Source organism: Mesoplodon densirostris, chromosome 16, assembly GCF_025265405.1.
Source record: "Mesoplodon densirostris isolate mMesDen1 chromosome 16, mMesDen1 primary haplotype, whole genome shotgun sequence".
NCBI lineage: Eukaryota > Metazoa > Chordata > Mammalia > Artiodactyla > Ziphiidae > Mesoplodon > Mesoplodon densirostris.
In genome coordinates this window covers 37,133,288-37,152,874 of record NC_082676.1, presented here as the reverse complement: position 1 = coordinate 37,152,874, position 19,587 = coordinate 37,133,288, and the positions used below count along the sequence as shown (strand labels likewise).

At 58.6% G+C, this 19,587-nt stretch overlaps 1 protein-coding gene across 1 annotated transcript in view; it reads left to right on the top strand.

Moving 5' to 3' along the window:
- Positions 1-19,587, top strand: part of SRRM3 (serine/arginine repetitive matrix 3) — a 33,199-nt gene that overhangs the window by 12,313 nt on the left and 1,299 nt on the right. The window contains exons 3-13 of the mRNA XM_060120627.1: positions 3,271-3,399; positions 3,502-3,582; positions 4,071-4,100; positions 4,559-4,621; positions 4,751-4,786; positions 6,656-6,706; positions 7,285-7,389; positions 7,738-7,915; positions 17,465-17,835; positions 18,360-18,584; positions 18,665-18,802. Coding sequence (XP_059976610.1) covers positions 3,271-3,399; positions 3,502-3,582; positions 4,071-4,100; positions 4,559-4,621; positions 4,751-4,786; positions 6,656-6,706; positions 7,285-7,389; positions 7,738-7,915; positions 17,465-17,835; positions 18,360-18,584; positions 18,665-18,802 — 1,407 coding nt within the window. The remainder of the gene's footprint in view (positions 1-3,270; positions 3,400-3,501; positions 3,583-4,070; positions 4,101-4,558; positions 4,622-4,750; positions 4,787-6,655; positions 6,707-7,284; positions 7,390-7,737; positions 7,916-17,464; positions 17,836-18,359; positions 18,585-18,664; positions 18,803-19,587) is intronic.

The following is a 19,587-nucleotide window of genomic DNA, read 5'->3' as shown; positions in this document are numbered from 1 at the left end:
AGTTAATTAGCGAAACTGCTGTCAGGGGGAAGAGCGTGTGACTGGCAGTCTCTTCCCGGGTCGGAGCCCTTCCTGGGAAGCCTGTCCAACAGGTGTTCCCTGCGGTGCTGGGTTCAACCTCGATTTGCCCTTGGTCCCTCTGCAGTGGACTCCAGGTGGGCTTACTTTGGTCAGCTCTGTGGGGTTCAGTTCGTTCGGTCACAGGGGAAGAACACCTCCCCTGCCTATTCCACCGTCGTGGTGAGGAGTAAACTAACTAACAAATGTGAACTTAAGAGCAGGAAACGCTAAACAAATCTAGAATTCAGTGCGCACACCCACAACTGTGTCTACAGAGCAGGGAGGGGACGGCTGAGCTAACATCCACAGCAGGGAAGCCCAGCCAGCAGAGTCGAGGGCCGTCCTGTTTGCACATGAATTCTCAAAGCCAATTGCATAGGTGAACTTACGTTCTTAATCAAAGGTCCCCCAAAACAGGACATGTTCCTTTCCCTCTCTGGGCCTCAGTTTTCTCATCTATGAAGTGGGGGTGTGCAAATTTCTCTAAATCAGGAATTGGTTCTGAGTGGGATTTGAACTGTGGAGAGCCATCTAAACATTAGAGAACATTCTTATTAGTGATATTATCAGCCAGGAAGGTCAGGACAGGAGAACCCAGTGTTCTAGCCCTGGGAGAGCCTGCAAAGTGGACATAATGGTACCAGCTGCATAAAACTAGCAAGAGAGGCCTCAGCATAGGCCCATTTATACCCCTGGAACTGCCAGGAAAAGTCTTACCAGAAGGTTCTGAAACCTTGTGCATCTCCCTGAGCCTGGGTCTCCCCACGCCTGTCTTCCAGTGCTCCCAGCAGACAAGATCGACCTCCCAGAAAGGACTGGAAAGTGAGAGAGGCCAAATGATAAGGTCCCAGGGAGGGAGGATGGGGCAGAGGGGAGGGAGCTCTGTCCCTGGGACAGAGGTAGAAAGGAAAGATGTCTCTAGGGGTGCAGCCAGCAGAATGAGGAGGGCCCAGCGAGGGCCTGTATTCAGTGGCTAACCCGCCTTGGATATTAGGAGGCAAGGAAGGATTCCTGCAGAAGGCAGGGCCCAAACTGAGCTGTTTTAGTTTGTAAATAACCTTCATCATTTTTGTGTTAGGATAAACGGAAGCTCCCTCCTCCCACTGGCTCACCCACACGATGTTTGTGGTGCCCTTCAGCTTTGCTAAAGACTGCGTTTTATGTGTCAGGCGTTTGTATGGCTGAGGGCTGTGTGGGGGCAATGGGACCTGGGACAGGCCCAGGAGTTGGAGATTTCAGGGACAGGAAGTAGGAGGCCACTGGCTTCAGGAAGAGGAGCACCGGGAAGAGCAGAGAGGTTTGAATGAAGGGCTGTGCGGGTGTTTGGTTCTGCAGGGTCAGGGGAATGACATGAGCCTCCATCACCCCAGAAACATCTCCCATCACACCTGTGTGAGTTCTAGGCTGCCAGGGCCAGGATAGTGTTTGGGATCCAAATGACATTCTTGACACGAGCCTCAAGGCTAGCTAACCCTGTCAGATATGGGTTACATTCTTTTTTTTTCAAATACAAAACTCAGTCTTCAAAGAGCTTCTTAGTGGGTGCTCTGCTGGAGATTTGTCCCTGAAAATTCTTTCACCTTGTAGCTGTGATCTACCTTCCTTGCTCTGTTTCTCTTTCATGTGTCAAAACCGCTTTTCTCCCTGGAAGAGGAGATGTTGGTGTGTGAGTGTCTGACAGAGGTCCCTCCACCTAGCAATGGTGACCGTGTGTGCAGGACAACAGTCGCGGGCCAGGCCTCATGTCAGGAGCTTCATAGAATCTTACTTAATCCTCTCCTCAAAGCTGGGATATTCTTTCCCTCGTTGTATAGATAAGGAGCTGCAGGCTCAGTGAGCGTGGTCAGGCCTGAATTCAGACCTGTCTGTGTGAATCCAAAGCTTATGTCACGTCTTTAATGCTCTGCCATCCAAGCCCTGGCCTCCCTCCCTCAGGGCAGGAAAAAGATGAGCCTGGTGAAACCAGGGCTGAGCCTCCATCTGGGAGGGGCACTGTCTAAGCCAGCACGGAATGAAAAATGGAAGATGGGGGGGGGGCATCACCCTGGAGCTGGGCCTTTGGAGGGTTATTTCCCGGCATGTTCAATAAAAAACAAAGTTACACAGCATCTGGGACCTCAGTGAACTGTCCCAACAACGCTGTAACGTAATTAGCGTTCTCATCTTGGAGAAGAGGCTCAGAGAGGGAGCATGACAGGCACTGGGTCACACAGTGACTCAGGGACAGCACATAATGAGGGCACATCTGCAGCTTCAAAGTTCCTGCTCTTGCCTTAAGCCCAGAGGCCTTTAGGAAAAATCTCCACTCTTCCAAGTGCCCGCAGGGAGCAAACATCTGTGGCAGAAGATGGCTGGGGGCTCCTAAGCCGGTAGCAGGGACAAGATGACGCGGTCCCTGCTGAGTGAAGCGGAGAGCTCGGCAAGATGGATGGGGAGCATCGGGGGCGGGCAGAGTGCAGAGGCCTGTGCCGACTGCCACTGGGCAGTGATTGATGACAGCCTGGCAGCGGGAGAATTGCCGCCAGGCCTCCGGAGGCTGCAGAGAGGAGGGCGAGGAGAGGCTATGAATATTTCAGAGATGCAGCAGGGGCTGGAAGGAGGCACTACGGCAGGGGAGGGGGCTCAGGGACCGCGGGATTAAGGACGGACAGATATCAGAGAGGGGGCAGCTAAGAAAGGGGCAAGGGGCTCTCTGAGAAAGCGGGGCTCAGTGAGGGAAAAGGGGAGCTGGGGAGGGGACGGGGCCTCTGGAATAGGACGCTGGGGTTAAGGCTGCAAGGATCAGTGAAAGGGGCTCAACGAGGGAAGAGGGGGCTCAGTGGGGGGGACTGGGGCGCATTGAATGGGACTGAGGGACAAAGAATCAGTGTCGGGAGGGGCCTCGGCGAGGGGAGGGGCCTCACTAAGGAGGAGGGGTCTCCCAGAGGGTGAGAACTTAGAAGGAGGAGGGCTAAGTGAGGGGGTAGGGCTCCGTACTCTTCTTTCTCTTTTGCAAAATATGGCATCGTTGAGGCTGGGGCCCTGTAAGGGAGGCTCCCGGTCGGGTTCCCCAGGTCCCCGCCTGACCCTCTAAAGGTCGAGGCCCCAGACCCGGGTGCCGGAGCATTCCGACCCTGCCGCCCGGCCAGGCCCCGGTGCGCCGCGCGGAGAAAGGGGCCGCCGGAAGGCCGGGCCGCGGTGGTGGGTGCTGAGCGTCCCTGTCGCCGGCAGCGTGGCGGAGACCCCGCGGCTGATCGAGGGCACCGAGCCGGACCTGGAGTACGCGCCCTTCGACGAAGACGACGGCCCGGTGGACTGCGACTGCCCGGCCGCCTGCTACCGAGGGCACCGGGGGTACAGGTCAGCGCCCGCCTTGGCGGGGGGTGGGGGGTGGGGGCCGATGGGGCCACCCCTCCCCCCTCACCTCTGCCCCACCCCCACCCCCCGCCCCTTCTCACCCAGGACCAAGCACTGGTCCAGCAGCTCGGCGTCGCCCCCTCCCAAGAAGAAGAAGAAAAAGAAAGGCGGCCACCGGAGAAGCCGGTAAGAGCTGCCACCGGCCAGCGGGGACGGGAGGAGAACGGTGGGGCCCCCAGGTGCCCATCCCTCGGCTGGCAAGGCGCCAACGCCCCACTGTGGGCCCCGCCCCTCGCTGAACCCCTCTGCCCTTACTGAATCCCTCCCCCTCACTGTGCTGCCCCCCCAAGAGCCCCTCCCCTTCACCAGGCCCCTCCCCCCACTGAGTACCCACCCCCATCACTGGCACTCACCTGCCCAAGAACTAGACACACTGGCCCAGACCCCCCTGCCTCGGTCCACCTGCTCTTCATCTCCCAGCACCCTCCCCAGGGGTCCTGCCTCCACCACCAGCTTGAGTGGCCAGGGGAGGAGGGGTTTGGCTGGTGTCATCTGTGGTTCCCCGTCTCTATGTGCCTTCTCCCCTGTGCTAAGTGAGACCCTGGCCAATGTCTGGGGCCCCAGCTAACCCCGCCTAATTGTCTGTCTCCCCTTCTTTCTCCCCCGGCCCTCAGCAAAAAGAGGAGACTGGACTCCGAGTGCAGGTCAGTAATGAAGGCGGGTCAGCGATGGACAGGCTGGGCCTGGAGAGGATGTCTGTGGGTGGGAGAGAGTCCAAGGCCATCCCCCAGAGGCTGGAGACCTGCCATCTCAGGGCCTGGACCCTGGACAGGGCCAACATGCCAGCTTTTCCCCACAGAGGCCAGAAATTCCATCATTGGAGCCTCTAACCTTTGGGTTTGAAACAGTCCTCCCTCACAATGCCCAGAAGGCTGGAAAGGTGACAGGGGACAATACAGGCAGCTCCATCAACTACCCTTAGGGACCTTGTGGACCCTCAGGGCCTCGGTTCATTCTGTACAATGGCAGTTGGCTTCAAGCCCTGGAATCCCCTTTCCAGCTTGGAGGCCCCAGGCGCCCGGGGTTCCCCAGCCATTTCCACCGCCCCTCATCCCAGGGCCCCAGTTCACTAGAACCCCCACCACCACCACTGTGTCCGCAGCTGTGGGAGCTCCTCACCCCTGCGCAAGAGGAAGAAGAATGTGAAGAAGCACCGCCGAGACAGGTACCCTCAGCCTCCCCTGGGGCCTCCTCTCACTTCCGCCTCCCCACCCCCGCCATGACCAATGCTGTGCAGATCCCATCCTCAGGCCACCCCAGGCATGCTCAAGAGAACCCTTTTATGGCCCTACAGGTCTGATTCTGGGTCCCGGAGGAAGAGACGGCACAGGTGAGCGGCGCCCTTTGGAGGCGGGACAGGAGGATGTGGACAGAGGCCAGGGCCCCCCTGCAGGGACCGAGGAAGCCATGATGGGAGGGGTGTTGCGAGGGTCCTGTCCTGCTCCATCTTCCCACTCCAGGGACTCCTCCCCAGAGCCAGACAGGGGACTGGAGGGTGGGGCAGAGGAGGAAGGCCAGCTGCAACCCTTGCTTGCCCCATGAGTCAGCCTTGCCTTGGGGGCCCCAAGAATTTCCAGACAACACAGTATACTGGTCCAGTGTGCAAGGGGTGCAGCCGTGGAGATGCCAGTTGGGAAGGCAGAAGCATCAGGACCCCAAGTTTGCAGGGAAAGGGCATGACAGGCAGAAGGATGTTCTTGAGCTAGGAAGGCTCAGTGGATAGGAGACGCAGTGAGCGGGCTATGCCTACAGGTGGAGTTTCTGGGGGACAGGTATCAGCCCCCAACAAGCCTGACTGCCAGACTATGAAGCCTCCACTCAGGTGGGGCTGGAAGCCAGCAGGGGACTCTGAGCAGGACAGTGACTTGTTCAGGATGGATTGCAGAGGGGAGAGGAGGTGTAAGGCCGGAACCCAGGCAGAGGTAGGGGTGTGGAAAGTAGTAGAAAACTCGGCATGGAGGAAAGGACGATGTGGGGCAGCCACGTCGCCACTGTTGGCGTTGGAGCCAGACCCCCTCCCAGCAGCCCTGGGGAGGGGCAGAGTCCCTGGTCCCATTCCCACAGTGAGAATTTGCCCACGGCCACTTGCAAGGTGGGGGAGGAGCCTAAACAAACACCTCCTCCTGTCCCTCCAATTTCCCGTCTCTCCCCCTTGTAGCCCCCTCCGGTCCTTCAGGGTCAGTGTGGGCCCCTACTGCCCCCAAGTGGTCACCAACCGCTTGCACAGATCCTCTGTCCCGCTCCCATCAGTCCTGGGAAAGACCTAGAGGTGAGCTAGGGCCAGACCAGCTCCAGAGGGGGAGACTGAGGCCCAAAGCAGGCAGCATGAGTTCTAGAACCCAAACCTCTGGACTCCTGGGCCTGCCCCCCACCCAACTCTGCTCTTGTGTGAAACACATTCTGGTGTTTCTTAGCATCACCTCATTTTTTGGTCAGAAGGAGGCATCTGTTCAGGACTAGAAGGATTGAGCAGGAATCTGGTGGCATCAGGGAGAGTGAGGCTGAGAGACCTACAGGGGTGAGACCTTAGAAGCCTGATCAGAAACTTCCCAGTCCATTTGTCAAAGGCAGAAGGAGCTGGGCTGTGGGGCTTGCCCCAGAGAGCTGGATGAGATGAGATGGGGTTTGAGCAACCCCAAAGCAGGAAGATCATCATGTCCAAGGGAAAGCATTTCTTTCCTAAACCCCTGGTGAAGTGGCCTAAGGCTGGGCCACAGTCTGAGGGGACAGAGAGGCAGGAGGCCTGGACCCTACCCTAGAGAGCCCCATCTAAGGGAACCTGGGGCACAGGGGACGCAAATGAGGTGTGGAGGGGCCACCCCCACCATGGCAACTCATCAGAGGGGCCTATCCCAAGACCAATGCCAGAAGGAAAGGGCAGGTCACCCCTCCTTCTGGGGCCATAGCCACATCTCCTATGGCACTGCCAGAGGGAACAGCAGTTGGGGCCCAGGCAGGAGGTGATCCAGGCCAGGACTTAGAGGAGAAGGAGGGAATAAGGCCTGGCAGAGTAAAAGAGACAAAAGCAGTGGGGTGGGGTGGGCAAGCCCACGCCAGCCAGGGAGCCTCAGGTACAAGAGAGGAACACATCTCAGATCCACACCTGGACACAGCCAGCTCCAGAGCTCGAAGGCCCCGCCCTCCCCCAGCCAGCTCAGGGCTCAGGCTGTGCTGCCACTGTAGCCTCTGCTTTCTGTAGATCTCGAAGCCCCAAGAGCAAAAGAAAAGCAAAGAACAAAGAAAGGAAGAGGTGAGTACCCTCCAGCCCTCTCCAGCCCCTCAGCCCACCCCCAGAAAACCTGGCCTTCTAGAATCACAGAATCAGGCCCTTGAAGATAGCTCATGTTGTCCCCGCTGCCCAGAAGGAAAAATTCAGACCCAGAGAGGAAGCCAAGAGCCCCCATGAGTCGGTGGCAGAGCTGGAACTGGAACCCAGACCTGTGGCCTCCCAGGCCAGGGTCCTTTCAAGTTCAGTCCTTGTGACTCCCCTGCATCACCCCCCCCCCCCCCCCGCATCCCAGTCACAAGAACACCAACTGAGGGGCGAGTGAGGTCTTGGGGAGCCGGGACTGTCTACAGAAAAGGATGGCTTTTTCCTAATTCTGACAAATGACCACATGGACTAGCTCTGTGCCCAGCATGGGCAGGGTTTGTGTTATTTTTGTATGAGGCTATTTTTGTAAGAGACTATTGTGGGGGGCTAGGGGGGAGACTATGGGGTCAGCAGTGGGGGGCAGGGAGGTCAGCAGAGGCTTCCATCAGGCCTTCACAGGGATCCCCCCTGGGGAGGTAGGGCAGAACTTGAGTACAGACTGATTTCTTTCCCAGGCCACATGCAGAGTCCCCAGGCCGGAGGTCCCATCGCCACAGCAGCGGCAGCTCCCACAGTCCCTCACTGTCCTCCCGTTACAGTGATTCCAGATCACCCAGCAGGTAGGCCCCGGGCCACTGGGAGCGCTCAGGTGTGGTTGAGCTCCCTTTCCGCTGGAGGGAGGGGACCTGCAGTTTAAACACTCCCCCATCCCCAGGGCTGGGGAGCGGGGCTGACAGACAGCAGCTCAGCAGCGGGTAGGAATTTACCAGGGCTGAGCTGCTGCCCATGCCCAATGGCGCCCCAGACCCTGAATGGAAACCGAGGCAGTGTGAGGGCTGGGGCTTTGCTCTCTCCATGCCAGGGTTTCCCGGCGCAGTGGGGGGACGGGGGTGGGGGTAGGGCTACCTTTCGAGCCTGGCACCGGCCGCTTGCACACGGGGCGTCCCAAGCCGGCTCCCCCCATGTAGGCTGAGTCCCAAGCACCGAGACGACGGGCGGAAGACGGGCAGCCAGCGGTCCAGCGGGAGCCGGTCTCCTTCCCCGTCCGGCGGCAGCGGATGGGGGTCACCCCAGCAGAACGGCGGCAGCAGGCAGCGGAGCGGAGCTCACGGGGGCCGCCCCGGCTCGGCGCACAGCTCGCTCGATGTACGTACGCTTGGCTTTGCAGAGGGTTCCCGCGCCGCGCGGGCTGCGCCGAGCTGGGTCGGGGCGGAGCTGGGTCGGGCCGGGTCGCCGCGGGGCAGGGGCCAGTGAGTGCGTCACGGGGGCGGGGCCGGCCGCTCCCCCTTCCCAGGCGCCCTCCCCGCACCCGAGCGGCCAGGAATGCTGGTGTCAGGGTGAGGGGCGCATGCACCCTTGGCCTTGGCAAACTGAAGGCCAGAAAAGGTTGACTACAGGGGCGCTCAGCCAGTTGGGTAAAGAACTGGAAAGGAAACAAGGCCTCCTGCCTCCCTTCCCCCAGGCATATTGGGGTGGGAGGGAGCATGGACATTGGCAGGAGTCCCAATCGGGAACAGGATTCAAGGTCAGGACCTCCCTGGGGCATCACTTGGGCCCTGAGCCTCCCTCTCCCCACAAAGTCCTTTACCCCCCTGGAAAGCCCGCCCTCCCTCAAGCCCCTCATAGCCCCTCTCCCAGATCCCTCCCCCATCTCAGTCCCCTTGCTGCCACAGAGCTGCATTTCTAAAGTCCCTGCTCCAAGGAAAATCTGTCCCTTCCCGGGCACTGCCCACACTTGGACAGGTGTCTCAAACCTGTGGGCTCCACTTCCCATGGCCCATCCTTCCTAAGGCATCTCCCAGCGCACTCACTGCTCCCTCAGAGATACTGTCCCCCCCCCCCCCCCCGCCCCCAGGAGGCGAATAAACTCCTGGAGACCCACAGGCAGGTGTGGTGGCCGTAGGAGCTGGCGGAGCCTTTCCCAGGTAGATGAGCTGGACCAGGGTGGGAGGCTCTCCCAGGCCCCGGAGGCGGGGGGAGGCCCACATCCCCTTTTGTCAGCGTTAGAGTCCAGGGTAGAGTCCCCTCAGGGAGAGGGGACTGCAGTGCTGGCAGGGGCACTGGATGGGCACAGGGGAATGGGGGTGAGCAGGCCTGCAGGTCCCCCCTCCAGACCTCCAGTCTGCCCCAGGAGCCTCAGCAGGAAGGGGGGAGTCTGCCCCTCCCCAGACCTCAGGTCTCAGCAGCAAACATGTACGTGTTGGTCAGTTTCATTTTGATTTCTGGCTGTTTCCTTTCACTCCCTTTCTTTTCTCAAACACCCTTACTCTCAAGGCCTCAGGGAGGAAAGTCAAGGGCAGCTGACAAAAAGCTCTGAGTCTCAAGATCAATTTTTGTTTAACGACATTACCTGTCTTGAGACTGCCCCACCTGGACAGGGTGCCAGGCACCCTAGCTCCAAGGGACCTCGTTGGGCCACATGCGGAGGATCCCTCCCATATCCCTGGACCTGTCTTAGGAGTGGGAGAGGGCTCACAGAGGTAGCTGAGGGTGGCTCGGACAGGGACTGGTGCCACACGCCACAGAGATGATGCCCAATCTGAGCAAACCTAGAAGACATCGTCCCCGACCCCAACCCCATGGGCACAGAGCCGGAAGAGCACAATGCCCCAAACACCTTCTCGTGGGAACTCCACATCCTCTGAGAGGCACAGAAATGCAGGTTCTCTCGATCAGGGCCCTCCCCCCACAACCCGCCTCTGCCCTGGAGGCCTGAGCAGTACCCCCCAAGGACCCAGGGCCTGCACAGACAAAATGACCTAGCGACTAAGTAAACCACAGGAGAGAGCAGCCAGGGAAGGCGGCCTAGCTTCTGGCCTCAGGGAGGAAGCCTCAGCAGCCATCTTGTCTCCCTCCCAAAAAATGGGACCAAATTTGGCATCGCCCTGGGAGTTTTCTAGAAGACAGCACTTGGTTACTCTTCTCACAAAGCATGCTCCCCAAATCCTCTCCTTACCCTTTGGGCCCTAAGAGGTCTGGGACTTCAGAACATCCCAGGCCTCTCACCCTCACCTGATCCCCTCTTGGCCTGCAGATCCTTTCTGAGGAGCAAAATGAGACTAGTTCTCATTCCAGGGAGGTGAGATAGGGGCTGGGGTCACAGACTTGGCCATTAACCAAAAATGTCTTTGGGAAAAAGTACTGGAGGGTGGGGTGGTATTCTTGGACTCTACCATTAAAAAAAGAAAAAGAGAGAGAGAAACAAATGGGAAAAGAAAAAGCTCACCGTTTTTTAACCCCGTCTATGTTTTTGTTTGTTTTTTTTAGCCTCCCATTTGAAACGTGGTAATATTGTGATTCCATTTCTTGTTTAGCCGGAAGGGAAGAGGGTGGGGAAGTTTATGTAACTTTTCCTGTTATTTTGTTTCTGTTTGTATTTCCCTTTTTTTTCTTTCTTTTCTTTTTTTCCCCTTTTGTAACGTACAGAAATGCAAAGTATCTCTGTTTTTTGTTTTTTCTATCATCTATGTTGTTCTAGAATTTTGCTTTTGTGTGTGTTACTGTGGGAACTTCTCCTCCTAATGCAGAGATGATTTTTGAATCTCAAGTGAACATTAGTCATATACATGTCTCTCTCTATTTTTTTTCCTTTGTAATCAGAATTTAAAAGGGAAGATAACTTTAAAAACACGACTCCCACACCAATAGCTCCTGCCAAATCTTCGGCAGCAGCCAGCCCTCTCCTCAACACCGGGGCATGAGCTGGGACTGCTTCAGCTTTTAAATTAACAAAAGTGGTGCAGACGGTGCTTCTGTGTCTCAGTCTATGAGGAACCTTGGAGAGAAGCTGGGAGACCCAGGGAAGGGGAGAGACTTGTCCCAGTTCACCCAGGTTGCTTCCCAGAGCCCTGAGCTTCCTCAGTTCCATCTAGAATAAGATGGCTGCTCAGCCCCTTCCTGCCAGGTCTCAGACCCTTGGGAGGCCCCAGAGGAGGGAGCTGAAGGCACCTGATATAGTTGAACTCAGGTGAGGGCTTCAAAGCCAGATATTCCCAGGCAAGAGAAAAAGCCCATCCTGGGCTTGAGACTGAGGCCAGCGGGGTGCTATCTCCCAACACATCTCGTAGATGTCCCATCCCAGGCCAGGGCTGAGCCCCAAAGGGATTTCTGCGTTCTGCTGCTTACTGCTGTCTGTGGCTCAGAGAGGTCAAGTGACAAGCTCAAGGTCACACAGCTTTTTAGAAGTAGATCCCAAGATGTGGGAGAGTTGTCAATAGAAAACACACTCCAGGAGCCCTGAGCAAGGGGAGGAGGACGTGGGAGGTGGCTGCTGATTGTCTCAGCTCCTAGGTTCCCCCTGAGGACCCTGCCAGATGTCAAGGGCACGATCCCAACTCTCCCGGTTCTACACGATTGCTGCCTCAGAGACCCAGGGAGCCCTGCACCCTCACAGTTCACACACGTGTAGGGAAATAAATAGTGAGGCACAGAGAAGAAAGGGAGTGGCTCAAAGTCACACAACGTGGGACGGAAGAGTAAGATGACCTCACAGGACAAGTCCTTCCATCCCGTCTCACCTGCCTCCCCCGCCACCCCAAGAACACAGACTGGTGCTAGCTTCGCCCTCCCAGCACGTAGGCCAGAAAGGCTGTGCAGGGTTTGCACCTGCTTGGCTGCACCTGCCCGTAGCATCTGAAGTGTTGAAGGAAGCCTCACTGTTTGGTGAGGATGGCAGAGGAGGTTCCCGAGCAAGGCCCCCCGGGCTCTCTCTGGCGGCTGCCTTGGGCTCAAATCTCATCACTTAATGGGGAGCCTAGAATGACCCCAAGAAGAGGTGCCCGTGACTCTCCCTGACCTGCCTCATCCCAGCCTCCCCCCTCCCGACCCCCAGGAAAGAGCAGTGACCACGGCTGCGGTGGGGCAGTCAGGATAGGAAGGGACATCTTGGCACTTCTTCCAGGATGAAGCCAGAAGACAGGAGGGATAAATTTTGCTAAAATGATGCTGAAGCCAGGGGGAAAGGGGAGTTGACTTGAGGATGAGCCAATCCTCCAAATTCAATCTGTGGTTGCCTTCCCTTTTAAATGCATGGTTCCCTTTCACCCCATCTGTCCAGTCTGATAGCCCTTGTTTAAACAGCTTTTCTCTCTTCTGTCTGGGTCCACCTTCCCCTCTGTCTTCCTGCCTCTCTCTTTGTTTCCTTCTGCCTCTGTTTCTTTGTTTCTCTGTTGTCTGTCTGTCTCTCTCCCCGTGTCTCTCTGTCTCTTCCTGGCCATCTCTCTCCCCTGACTTGGGCCTCTCGCCCCCTGCTGCCAGCCCCTCCTTCACCCATGCTGTGGTTCTGTTTCCATCAGCTGCTTCCTGCATGCCCTCTGGAGGTTTTCTGTTGTTTGAAGGTTAAGGAAAGGTTGGCTCTTGGAGCCTGTGGGTTTAAAAAAAAAAAAAAAAGAAGCAAACAGAAATGGCTGGGCAGGAGCCCCCTCCCATCCCGGGGACTAGACCGAAAGCCGCATGGCTGCCCTGTGCTGATTCAGAGGGGGAGCGCAGCTTAGAGACACTGTCTTACTCCGATTCTGCATTCCCTATGCGGAGACCTTCTTTTCTTTTTTATTATTGCATTCCCGTCCCTGACCACTGAGAAGGTAGGTATCCCGGCTCCGCTGTGCGCCGCTCCCATCTCCAGATAAGCCCCGCCACTCTGCTTGGTTTGAATGTGATTTTCTTTCTCTCTCAATCTCTCAATCTCGCTCTGGTTGGTTTTCTCCCCCTCCCTTTTTCTTTCTTTATTTTAACGACTACTCATTTGTAACTTGCATTTTCTCCAAATGAGCTACAAAGCTGTGTTTCCTGGTTTGTCGTTTAGTTTTCTTGACTTTTCCTGACAACTTTTCTGGTTCATTCTTCCCCCCTTTTCCACCTTCCCCTTCTCCTTCTTCTTCCTCTCCATCCCCGCCCCCATCCCCCAAGCCTCCCTCACGCCCTCTCTTTCTCATTTTGTTGTCCGAATGCATTTCTGTGTGGTTTAGCATTCCGAGTTTGTGTTCCCTTCCTGAGCTGTATGCTGCGGTGAAGCCAGTTTGATTTCTATTGTCTGGAGTAGCCGCTAAGCCCCTCACCCTCACGCCTGCCAGTCCCCGGGGCCACCTTGGGCAATAAGCGATGGTGGAAGGGCCTATGCTGGGCCTCTTGGCCTCCAGATCTTGGAAGAAGTTCTGGCTGAGGTCAGGCCTGACGAAGGAGTTCTGTCCCACCTTCCAGGGCCTGCTGGGCTCCCACGGTCCTGCCCTGGTGGCAGGTGCAGCAGCTGGTACCTGGACTGAACCTCACCGCTCCATCTTTTGGGCGTAATGGTTGTTGAACTTCAGGGGTGATGTGAGCTGGCCAGGAACAGGTACCGGATGTAGATAACCTACTTAGCAAAGTCTCTGTGGGGGCAACTTGAGAGATGGTGGGGATGCTCAGCTCTCCCACCCCCCTGCCTGGACCACAACCCAACCCAGTCAGGGGCTCCCTCAGTCCCCCAGCATCCTTCCATCTTCCAAATGTGGGCTAAATGTGGTCCCTCAGTGCAGATGATCCAGAAGGGACAGTCAGTAGGGGCCAGGGTCCCTCAAGATATTGATGGAGAACCAGGCCTGGATCCTGAGACTTGTGACTCCCAGCCCAGTGCTCATGCAGCCACACTGAGGATACACATTAGAAGTAGGTCCTCAGGGGCCCCATCTCCCCGTCCTTGCCCTTTAAACTGTTCCCTGCCCCACCTGGGAGCCGCTGCAGAAGTTTGACACCCCAACCCTTGTGAGGCCTCAGTGGGCCTCCATCCTCAGCTTTGAAAAGAGAAAGCCTGGCTCTTCCTCCTCTCCTCCCCCCATGCTGGTCCCAGGGGCAGGTCCTGGGGCACTTACCCACCAGAGCATCCCTCATCCCTGGGTGGTGCTGGAGGGCTGACGAGGAAATTGTTCAGGGAGGGAGAAAGTGCCGCTGGTCTGACGGAGGAGACTCCGTCCCAGCCTGACGCGGGAGTGGAGGCCTCGCCTTCAAGGAGTACCTGATGTGACCAGGGCCCCCAAAATAAGATTTTCAGATGCTGAGTTAGAGGGAGTGGCTGTTCCAGATGCTCACTTGTTCTTGTCCTTAAGGATACCAGGATTGGACAAGCACCCTGTCCCTTGCTTATCTTTCCCCTCAAAAATGACTTATGTAAGCAAAAGATGTCAGGTAGCAGGTGGTACTAAAGAGCAGAGGGGCTCCTGGGAGCAGGGCTCAGAGGCATGTGCGGTCCTTCATTCACTCACTCACTCATTCATTCATACATGCACACACTAGGCCAGCACATGCTGGCACTCCTCCATACCAGGCCCCATCTTGGTGTCCATGCCAGGGTAGAGGCAGGCAGGCCTGGGTTCACAGCCCCCGCCTGTCAGGCTGGAGGACTGATGAAGATCACTCAGAACGATGAGAGGGAAGAGCTGAACCGTGGATGGGGAGCTCCTGCTGGCCACGGTAGCCCCAGCCCTGGCACAGCCTGGCAGAGTCCATACTAAGGGAAGGAACCAGGGTCTGTGGGATCATAGAGGAGAGCACCCGACTCAGGGTGAGGATCAGGAGAGGCTTCCTGGAGGTGGTGACCTCTTGCTAGGGTAGGGGGGTGATAGGCATTAGCCAGGGGAAAGAGGCAAGAGGGACAATAGTCACAAAGAACAGGCTTCTGGGGACGTTTGGAGGTCCCTGGCCACCACAGTCCTGTCCGTCCATGAAGTTCCGTGATGTCTGGACTTGGATCTCCCTCAATTCCTGGGAAGAATGAGACCCAAGCTGGGGAAGAGCCTCACCTGCTGGCAGGATCACGGTGACTCTTTCTCCAGGGCTTCTGGAGGGATGGGTGGGTAAGGCTGAGATTGGCTCTAGAAGTCTCCCCAGGGAGGTGCTATCTGCCACCCTACCCAACCTAGCCTTCCTCCCATCCTCCTCCATCCTGGCACGTGAGAGATACCCATGGGGCCCCAGGCCTTCCTGCTGTGCTCTGACCCTATTCATCTGTAGGGGGACCATGAGTAAGAGTTGTCCTCTGAAAAGAACCTCTCAGCCCCTATACAGGCCCACCTAGCAGAGACCCAGCTATCCCCCACTTTACCAATGGGGAAACTGAGGCTCCCAGAGTTGGTCACTTCCTTAAGGTTTCACGGCAAACTCACATCAGAGCTAATCCCAGCGTGTTCCACTTTGCCAATTACTATCATCTGGGGCTCTAACAGCCATTTGGCTTGAAGGAGGTGAGAGGGAAGTGGGGAAGAGCTTGGACTTCAAGACATGCTAGGCAGGAAGCATCTGGCTCAGCACAGGGAGTCTGGCCCAGGGGCTTGGGTCTCAGTGCTTAGGATCCTGGAGACTTCTTTCTCATTTGCCTCCTCTGGAGGGAAAAGGATGCTGGATGACAGAACCTAGTTCTGGGGGCTTGGGCGCTGTGAGGCACTGGCCACCTGCTGGGGTGGAAGGGGTTATGTGTTAGGGAAGACAAGTGTCTCCTGGTCTACTGAGAATGGATTGCCATTTCAGAGGGGCCGTGGCGGAACAGCCCAGCATCCGTCTCTCCTAGCAGAGGCGAGCTGGTGATCAGGAAGGTCAGAGTGCTCAAGGGGCACCTCGGTACCCAGTGATATCCATTCTGCCTGCCTATGTCTGCCCCTGCCCTAAACAGAAGGCTCTCCCAGGTCTTCATGGCCCATTTGGCTCTGGACAGCTGCTCTCCCTGCTATGGCTGGTGTTCATTGGCTGCTGCAGCCACCAATCGTGAGCTAGCTGTGCCCTGCCCCAGAGGAAGCTGACTTCTTCATCTAGGGATTCAGGCTTAGCACAGAGAGGTCTTAACGCCGCACCCCCACCCCCTCCAGGAAGCACCCAGGGCCATGCCAAGGAAGCCACGCTCCTTCCAGTCCCTGGCAACAAGGTGCCCTGAGGCATGGCAGCTGGTTTTGCTCTCTACTCCAAAAAGGCTGCCAAAAGAGCTTGACCCTGACCCTGCCCCTTTCCTAGGACTCCCTGGTTTGGCCCTGGCCCTTGCAAGGGCATTTCTTCCTCAGCAAGCCGCACTGAGGCCCTACTAGATGCCAAGTTCTGTGATAAAAACTGAGGCTACAAAGCTGAATCCAACAGCACATTGGCCCTGGAGGTGCTCAAAGTCAAGTTGGTGCTGGTGATTGGGGGGTGGGGAGGGATGGGGGACAGAGTTACAGACAGACAAGTGCAATCAACTGTTACTGGATGGAAGCCTAAGGACAGGAGGAAGGGTCAGTTCTGTGGAGGGTGGGGGATGGAGAGGGTGGTCAGGGAATCCTGGAATATTTGCTCTGGAAGGGACCTCTAGAAGCAAAGCCTGACCGTCTCATTTTGTGGATGGGGAAACTAAGGCCCAGACTAGGGAAGTGACTTGGCCAGGGTCACTCAGTGAGATTGTGGCAGGCTCTCAGACCCCTGCTTCCCGGCCAGGGCCCTTTTGAAGGTACCAGGTGCCCTTTCTGGTTTTCTGTAGCCCGATGCTTGTGTCCTGACTCCACTTTTGGAAAAACATTCGACATCTCTATCCAGTGGTCACCCAAGAGGTGCCTGCTCAGGCCCGAGGAGCCGGGCACTGCTAATCCTTCCTCCAGAGGTGGCATGGCCTCCTCTTGGCCTAGAATGGGGTGGTTGCGTTTTTCTCTCTCTCTCTCTATCTCTCTTGCATTTTTGTGAATCTAATGATGAACTTACGCTACCACGCTTTTCCCTTCTCTTACACATCTTACCTACTAAAGGAGGAAGTGCCACTTTATTGGTAAGTGGACGTTAACCAAGAGGGACTTAAAAAATCAGAACTTAAAAAAAGAAAAAGAAAAAGAAAAAGAAAAGAGAGAAACAGAAAGACAGTCGGGTGCTACTGACAGCTCCACAGATCTCTGCAGGGCCGGAAAACAAAGAAAGAAAAAATGTTAACAGAAAAATGTCAGTTCCCCAGGAGTTCAGACATTGTTTTTGATTTCGGTATCTAAGGACATTTGTGGATTTTGTTTTTTATTTCGTTTTTCCTCCCTTTCTTCGGTTCAGTTTTGAGTTCAGTTGTCCCGCCTCGCCCCCACCCCCATCTGTGTGCCGTGTGCCCCCTCCATCCCCTCACCCACCCCCAAGCGCTGGGCGGCCTGGCCTGGTGGGCTGGCCCTGGCCCGGCCTCCCGGTGCCCGCCCTCTCTCTTCTCTCTGCCGGGATCCTCCGTCCCGTCGAGGGGGGGGGCAATGCCAGCCCCCGTGCCCGTCCTGGATTCCCCCTCCCTGACAGCCCACCCCCCACCCCCCACCGCTCCGTCCCTCTTGTGTTTTGCATGCCGAGAACCTTGCATGAGCTGCACTGTTGAGGCCAGAAGGTGGACACTCAGGAGAGGCAGAGGCAGGGCAGGCGCGGGGAACCGTGTGTGCGATGTTCCGGGACTGGCAGCCCCCGGCCTGGGCCCGGTGAAAGCCCCCTCTCCTTCTCTCCCCCTACCCCGCCCGCCCGCTCTCTCCCCCTCGGCCTCTCGCTCCTTCTCTGGATCTGTCCTCTCTCTCTGTCTCCTCTCTGTCTCTCTGCTTCTCTAACCTCTCCCCGTCTCTTTCCTCTCGGCTCTGCCTCTGCCTCTCCCCCTCTGGATTCTCCATCTCCTCTGTCTCTCCGTCTCTGCCCGCCTCTGTCGCCCTCTCCGTCCCCTCTCCACCCCCTACGTGCCCTCTCTGCCTCTCTCCCCGTCAGAAGCCCAGCTCGCCCTCGCCCAGGGCCCGCGACCAGGCGGAGGCCGGCGTAGCCACGCCGCCCGCGCGGGGGAAGGAGAGCCCGAGCCCGCGCTCGGTGCCGTCGTCGCAGGGCAAAGGAGGCCGCGCGGCCAGCGGGGCGGCCAGGCGGCGGCGGAGGCGGAGGCGGAGGCGGAGGCGGAGGCGGCGGCGCTCGCGGTCCTCGGCGTCCGCGCCCCGCCACAGGGGCCGCCGACGCGCCCGTCCCACGCCGCCCCGGGGCTCGTCGCGCTCGCTCAGCAGGGCCCGCTCCAGCAGCGACTCGGGCGGCGGAGCCCCCGGCCCCGGGCCCGAGCCCGGCTCCGAGCGAGGTCACGGCGGGCACGGGAAACGGTGAGCGGGCTCGGCCCCTGGGACCCGCACCGGGCTCCCCTCCCCGCCCCCTCGCCCTACCGAGCCCTCTCCCCTCCCCGGTCATACCCCGTCCCGGCGCACTGAGCGCCCCACCACTGACCCCTCTCCCCGCAGCGGACCTGTCCACCCGCCCCCGCGCTAAGATCCAGATCCTCCTCCCACAACAGAGCACCCTCCTCCCGTAATCGCCCCCCACCCCCATGATCACTCTCCCTCGACAGCACGGAACAGCTTCTTCCTCACTGATTCCTCTCCCCCCACCAGAGCCCCCTTCCTTCCTCCGGGAACCTCTCCCCGACCCCCAACACAACAACCTCCTCGTCCGCACTAACCCCATAGAACCCCTTCCCCTCCTGAGTCCTTTCCCCCCCAGGGCGCCCACTCACTCTCTCCCTAAGTGAGCCACCTTCCCTGTCACCGGGCCCCCCTCCGCCCTCACCTCCCCTGCCCGGGGCCCACTGTCTCCCAGCTGAGCCCCACCTGTCGCCGTGCCCCTCCTCCAGGGCCAAGGAGCGGCCCCCGCGCGCCCGGCCCGCCAGCACCTCCCCGTCCCCGGGCGCGCACGGCAGGCACGGCGGCCCGGAGGGGAAGAGCTCGTCGCGCAGCCCGGGCCCGCGCCCCCGCTCGTGGAGCTCCAGCCGCTCGCCCTCCAAATCCCGCTCGCGCTCCACGGAGAAGAGGGCCCGCAGCCCCAGCCGCTCGCCGTCGCCCAAGAAAACCGTGGGCCGGTAAGTGCGGGCCCAGGGGTGGCGGCGGGGCCGGCCGGGGCTGCCGGGCCGCGTCGCTCATCTCGGGCCGGGCCCCGCAGGGACAAGGACGGCGAGGGCCGCGCGAGGCACGCCGAGGCCGAGGCCGCCCGCGCCCGGCGCCGCTCCCGCAGCTACTCGCCCATCCGCAAGCGGCGCCGGGACTCGCCCAGCTTCATGGAGCCGCGGCGCATCACCAGGTACGGAGGGGCCGGGGCCGGGCCGCGGGGACCTTGGGGGTCCTCGACCAACCGCACCTGGTGCGGGGAGGGGAGGGCGCCGAAGGAGAGAAGGTGAGGGTTGGGAGAGGGAAGAGGGCGCTCAGGCTAGGACTGAGGTGCTGGGGAGGGGTTGGGACCCGACAGGCAGAGGTGCAGGCTCACTGCCGGGAGGGGAGCCTCCAGAAGGGAAGCGTCCTGAGGGCCATGGAGGGGAGGGGCCCGTTCTGGGGTCTGGGTACAGCAGCAGGCAAGGAGTTCAGCTCTGGAAGATTCCAGCCATCCCTCTTGGAGCCCCTCCCTCCTCCTTCCCTCCCCACATTCATCTCCTGGCAATGATGTGTCCTTTTCTCCTTCATCTCAAGGTCCAGCCTGCTGAGTGGCCTGTGGCCAGCCTGGGGGCCGGGTGGACCCCCTCTCCACAGGCTGCAGGGGAGATGCCCATGTGAGCTGACTGGCTCTGTTCGGCTGTCTGTCTGCCTCTCCTTTTCTCACTAAGCTCTCTGCTCACTTCCCAGTCCCCTGGGGAATTTGGAGGAGGGGGCACCGGCAGTCTGGTCTCTGGGGCAGCTGTGAGGGGAACCGGTCCCTCCCACTTTGCCCACACAGTCTGCCGGGACTGGAGGGTCTGGGCCTGGGTCTCCAGGTGAGATGATGGTCTGCATTTGTGGAAATCACCCTGCGGCCTTAGATCCCCGACATGGGGTAGAGGGCCACAGGCAAAATTCTGAGCCCAGCTCTGCCCTGGCCTTGCTGGGCAGCCATGG